This window comes from Ictalurus punctatus, chromosome 17, assembly GCF_001660625.3.
Source record: "Ictalurus punctatus breed USDA103 chromosome 17, Coco_2.0, whole genome shotgun sequence".
In the NCBI taxonomy this organism is placed as follows: Eukaryota; Metazoa; Chordata; class Actinopteri; order Siluriformes; family Ictaluridae; genus Ictalurus; species Ictalurus punctatus.
In genome coordinates this window covers 19,432,395-19,438,394 of record NC_030432.2, presented here as the reverse complement: position 1 = coordinate 19,438,394, position 6,000 = coordinate 19,432,395, and the positions used below count along the sequence as shown (strand labels likewise).

The window sequence follows — 6,000 nt, the reverse complement described above, 5'->3', positions numbered from 1 at the left end:
AGAGACCTCTGACAAATTGTGCTACGGCTCCAGAAATTGGCTTTGTTGAAAGACTAGAAAGAGGGACGGTGTGTATGCTCGATGGCATGCTTGGTTCGCTTGGCTAGGGATGCACAGATAAATAAACTGATCTGGATGAAAGAGAGCCGCACGAGGAGTCGTAATAACAATGCGAGACTTTGTTAAAAGCGCAGAAACGCAGATTTACCCTTCCTCCGCACCGAACTCAATCTCGCGGCCCATTTACCGAGCCGGCCCGCTCTATATAGGTCAGATATTTGCCACCGGTGATGAATGTTTCGGCAGCGTTGCTGGGAAAAGGCCTTGGCCTGTGAGCCCTGATATAACACTCTCACAACACAAACAGCCTACACGCCGGGTTTATGGACTGTTTTTTTCTATTTATTTTTATTTTTTTTAGAAGCTGATGAAATCTCACGCTTGATAGGAAGGCATCTGTAGCAAAGAATCCTCGTTGACAGTGTGCACTTCTTCAGCTTTAAGTTGAAAAAACAAATCTCAAAAGAAAACAAGATATACAGAATACCAGTACTACCAGTTAAGCATCAAATATGGCTTGGCTGATCCACTACATTTGAGTGAAGGGGAAACTGTACATTTGGAAGCCGGCATTGTTTTGGCTGTGCGCTTCATTTAACATTGTGTTTAGGATGATGATGTTGACGATGATGTGTTCTTGCAGTGCCACCTTCGGACCCTGTCGTCGAGGGAGGGCCTGTGGTGCGGCTGAAAGCTCACGCTCCCCATAACCTGACATGCCGTGCATCCGGAGCCAAGCCTGCAGCTGAGATCACCTGGTACAGGGATGGAGAGGTCATGCTTACTGCAATCTACTCAAAGGTGAGCATACACACAGTCACGACTTGCCTCTTGGCTCTTTCTCTTCAGCTATTTGTCCGTTCTGCTTTTCTCACCTCCAGCTTAAAAGTTCTAAGATCAAATAATATTTTCTTCTCTCTCTCTCGCTCGTTCATTCCGCTGCTCTAATGCATTCCTGTCCCTGAGCCGTCTTTTTGCTAGGTCTCAGTCGGTTGCACTCAATCCATCCTCACTCCTTTGTGATGCCCCTGCCCTTCCCCCCCACTCCTGTGTCTTCCCTTTTATTCTTTATAAATATCCTTCTGTCTCACACACACCCTCCGATGTTCTGGCACTCCAGCATAAATGGAGCATGTTGAAGCGCAGACAGGCATAAGCATCTGATACAGCAGAGTTTCTGCGCAGAGAAAGAGAGAGTGCAGGGGAGAGGGAGGGAGGGAGGGAGGGAGGGAGGGGGAGAAGGAAAGCAAAGAGACAGAGAGAAAGAGCAAGTGAGCGAAAGAGGGAGCATTCGGTGTCGACAATGCCGAAACACAATGGAGAAGTCAGCGGAGCATGAACGGGCATGAAAGTGTCACATTTGTCATGCTCTATGACCACGCTAAACGACACTAAACTGCATGCTTAAGAGGGCGGGAGCCGCAGGGAAGCGGAGGAGAAAAAGAGAGAGAGAGAGAGAGATAATAAAAAAAAGATACAAGATACAGATGCAAAACCAGGGGAAGAGATAGAAGGTGAAAGAAGGCAAAAGATGCCTGGTTAAGAGTGCTGCAGAGTGAGGGATGAGTGACGAGAGGAAAACAAGGAGGGACTGGGAGACAAACAAAGACAAAGAAGAACAAAAAAGTGAAGGAGTAGAAGAGTAAGCGGGATGAAAGGGAGGAAAAACGCACTGGGACTGTTAAAAAGAAAAAGAAGGAAAAAAAGGGGGGGATGGAGTTGAAGTGAAAGGGTGTTGACAAGCAGCATTGCGATTCAATCTAGTGTAAAAATGTTCTAAGTGAGCCGGAGGTGTGTCTGCCAGAGAGTGGGCTCATGCATCGATTTGCCGCCCCTCAGCTTCCCATAATGCCCCCACACCCCCTCCTCCTGATTTCCCAGAATCCCCCTGCACTGTCTTAACACCGCACCCAGAAAGCTGCCCCCTGCCAAAACTCACGCTCCTCTCCCCACTTAGCCGAATCGATCGGGCCAAGCGCAATAAGCAGATTTAAGAGATGATGAGAAGCAGGAAGAGCTGATCGAGGGCTCGCCGGGAAAAATGTGCACGCAGCAAAATGGCATCATTAAACACACACGCTCACCTGCCACGCTGAGGGAAAGCCAGCTCTAATCCTCAACACTGCAGAGGACACGCACAGCTTCATGGAGATGGCATTATAGATGAGATTTGGGAAGGATAGGATAAATGGAGTTATTGGATCTTTGAATCCATCACATTTGAAGAGTGATGTATAGACAGTGGGGTGTGTATCTCTCTTCGTTCTATACAGGCTCGGCAATCCGGTATATAGAGTATACACAGAATACACTCACAGCAGCCAATGATTCAATATTGTGCAATTTAGACACATAGGCAAAGACCACGCCTCAATTATGCAACTGTCTGACAGAGGCCACGCCTCCTCTAGTGGAACTGACAGGCATAGAGGAAATCATGGAGTTTGCTTAGATCTGTACTGGTTTTCCTTTAGACTCTGATGGAGGATGGGAAGAGGGAGACAGCGGTCAGCCTGTTACCTCTTGTGCCTGATGACCGTGATTCGGGACGGACCTACACCTGCAGGGTCCTAAACCCAGCCGCCCCGGGTGGACGCCAGACTTCCATTACCATTAACGTTCAACGTAAGTGCGCTGTTGAATGTTCGAGAAATTTGGAGGGGAAAACCACAAAAAAAAAAAGTGTCGTGCATTGCATTTGAGATCATATGTAACACAGAGCTGTTGTGTTGTAGATCCCCCTTCTGTCACTCTGTCCGTCCAGCCTCAGACTGTAATGGAAGGAGCCAAAGTGCTATTCATCTGCTCAGCCTCCGCCAGCCCGGAGATCATTGGCTACAGGTATAAAATTATATATATATATATATATATATATATATATATATATAGACACACATACACACACACACACACACACACACACACACACACACACACACACACATGGTGCATAATCCCAGATTAGTGTCATATCAGAGCAGGACTGGAATAAAATCACATAGAGGATTTGGATTAGTGTCAATATGCCTTGTTAACCACTGAAGGTCAAACTAAAATGGTTGACTATCGGTTTGCTCATTAGGACCTTGTCGATTTCAGAAATCAGAAAAGAAACATACCGATTGAATAAAACAGTTCCAGTCTCATCTTTACCATCATCTTTAGGGATAATATATCCTCTGTCTCTGCTCCAATAGGTGGTCTAAAGGTGGCGTCCCCATCCCCGAGGCCAAAGGGGACAGTCTGGAGGTGACGGTGGACTACTCGTATTTCACCGACCCTGTGTCCTGCGAGGTGTTCAACTCTGTGGGAAGCACTAACGTCAGCACACTGGTGGATGTGCAGTGTACGTGCATGCACAGCAAACGTCTCGTGACACTAAACATGTCTTGGCTAGCGCGAAAACTTTGTGCAAATGTCATTTTCCGGAATCAAATTTTCCTTTCATAAGGCTGTTTCAAATAGCTGGCTGCTTGTACTCGAGATCCTCTGCAGTTATCCTCGTGATTGCTCTTGATTTGAAAGTTAAATTCCGTAGCTATTGGCACCAGTGATGACTTGATGTATATGCAGTGAAGCTAGAATATAACACGCTTTGGCTTTAAAGACGCACAGGCATCACTAACTGCAAATGTGCTTTCAGGCAGATTGCATCAAAAGCTGCGTTCTCAGGAGGCGTCAATAGGGCAACGTGTTTTATGCTGTAATTGTATGCGTGTGTGTATTTTATTTTAAAAACGGAACCCTGTCTTGTTCTCTCTGTAGTCGGTCCCAGGCTGTTATCGGAGCCTAAACCGCAGACGGTGGACACAGGCATGGACGCGGCGTTCACTTGCGCCTGGACTGGCAACCCTCCACTTACTCTGGCGTGGACCAAACAGGGCTCGAGCGTGGTAATACCACTATTCTTGTATTGCTTTGCTTATTTCATCCTAATTCTGTCCTCAGGATCCAGGACCCGCTTTTCGATCGTCTTTTAACACTGAAACAACGCACATCTGTTTTATGACTAATAACAGGGTTGTGATGACAGTCTGTATCGATTCGTGATGCGAAGCCTAAGAAGATAACACTAAGCTAATGGCAGCTGATCCCCTTCAGAATGGGGTGATGAGTTTCATAAGCGCACGCGTGTAGCAAATCGCTGCTATCTTGGGCATTATCCTTGCACACGAGTGTGATGTCTTTAGAAGCGAGCGCGCTTATCGTCAGCCAGCTCTGGTATTTTGAGCCCGGTGTAGAGCCTGTGCATCACACATCAGCCAAATATCTCCCGGGAACAACTCTTATGCTGGCTAATAAGATTTTGCAAAGAGCTCGAGAAAGCAACCAAGGAACAAAAACGAAAAGGGAGGTGGGGTGGGGGCAAAGAGGCTGCAGTGTAGCGCTCGGCTAATTTCGGTGCTACACCTCCTCCATCTGTCTGTCCCGTACAAGTGCAGGGATCAGCTCATCCTCGGGTGTGTTTGGTTCATCGCCACTAGATCCGGATTAATTGGCTAATTCGATGAGTGTCTGCGAGTGAAAAATCAAGGGGAGTTCTAAACGGATTAATCTGAGTGCAGCGGGGTTGGGCAGGGATGAGAGCTGGGGGAGGGGGTTAACGACTGATGGGTTTTAACGAGGTACCATGGCGCGCGATGCTCACACACCGGAGGCCAGAATGCCTAGTGAGAGAGGACGCCTGCTAGCAGCCAAGCCCACTCTGGAAAAATGCAGCTAGGTTTAATTAGAAATGTGCTGGCTCTAAGGACTGAGGCCGGCATGCTTTAGACTGTAATTAAGACGGCGGCAGGCGAAATTACAGCTCCAGTCGCAGCTCTCCCCTCGGTATTAGCAGCTCCAGAGTGAGGAGACGATTATGGCGACGATTGCCTCGCAGGGCTGCGCTGACTGAAATAAACAGCAGGCTATTTGTTTTCTGAATTGGATTGTGCACATCCGATGGAAATAATGATGTTGGGATAAAAATGTTCATGCAACGAGTGTCCAAATGGAGGAATTTTGCATGTAGATAATTATAGTAATATTAGACAATAGCCTCATTTTAGATTCATAGCTGTAGATTTGGCCCAGATTTAGCTGAATAAAAATGTTCCCTGGAGATGTGGTTGAGCAACTGTCAGTCTAAATGAAGTAGGTGTGGCCTGTGTGCCTGTCGGTACACATGAAGTAGGTGTGACATCTATGCCTGTCAGTCCACGTGAAGTAGGCGTGGCAGTGAAGTAGGTGTGGCATCTATGCCTGTCAGTCCACATGAAGTAGGTGTGGCATCTATGCCTGTCAGTTCACATGAAGTAGGTGTGGCAATGAAGTGGGCGTGGCCTCTGTGCCTGTCAGTCTACATTAAGTAGGTGTGGCCTCTGTGCCTGTCAGTCCACATGAAATTGGCACGGCTCCTTTCCTGTCTTTCCCAAAGAAGCAGGCCATATCCCATGAAAACAGCTTCAAACCTAGCAGTAATAATGCACAGTAGCTCTGTAACCTATTCTCATAGCAGTGCTAACGGCGGCCCTTCCTGAATCGCAGGTGCTCAGCAACAGCAACACACTCCACCTAAAGGCCGTGACTCAAGAAGATGCCGGGACGTACACCTGTAAAGCCATCGTACCGAGGATCGGCGTGTCAGAAAGAGACGTCACACTCACTGTAAATGGTAAAGGCTCACTCTCCTCCTCCCTCTGTCCATCCATCAGCTCTCAAACCACCCATTAAAGCTATTTCCAGAGCGCAAATCAATGAGGACATCAGAAACGGTTATTTTCTGTACCGGCTATTTCAGTCTGTTAAACTCTTTCAAACTCATTATTTAACATCTGTCTCCTCAGACACACAATTCTGCCTCCTTCTAGCTCCTTTTTCACTCCCTCCCACACACACACACACACACACACACACACACACACATTCTTCTGAGTAAACAGAAAACAAGAGGCTGAT

At 47.3% G+C, this 6,000-nt stretch overlaps 1 protein-coding gene across 1 annotated transcript in view; it reads left to right on the top strand.

Moving 5' to 3' along the window:
- kirrel3l (kirre like nephrin family adhesion molecule 3, like) overlaps window positions 1-6,000 on the top strand; it is a 48,142-nt gene that overhangs the window by 32,499 nt on the left and 9,643 nt on the right. Inside the window, exons 4-9 of the mRNA XM_017491293.3 lie at window positions 704-861; window positions 2,535-2,685; window positions 2,796-2,901; window positions 3,258-3,406; window positions 3,826-3,953; window positions 5,590-5,716. Of these exons, the coding sequence (XP_017346782.1) occupies window positions 704-861; window positions 2,535-2,685; window positions 2,796-2,901; window positions 3,258-3,406; window positions 3,826-3,953; window positions 5,590-5,716 (819 nt within the window). The remainder of the gene's footprint in view (window positions 1-703; window positions 862-2,534; window positions 2,686-2,795; window positions 2,902-3,257; window positions 3,407-3,825; window positions 3,954-5,589; window positions 5,717-6,000) is intronic.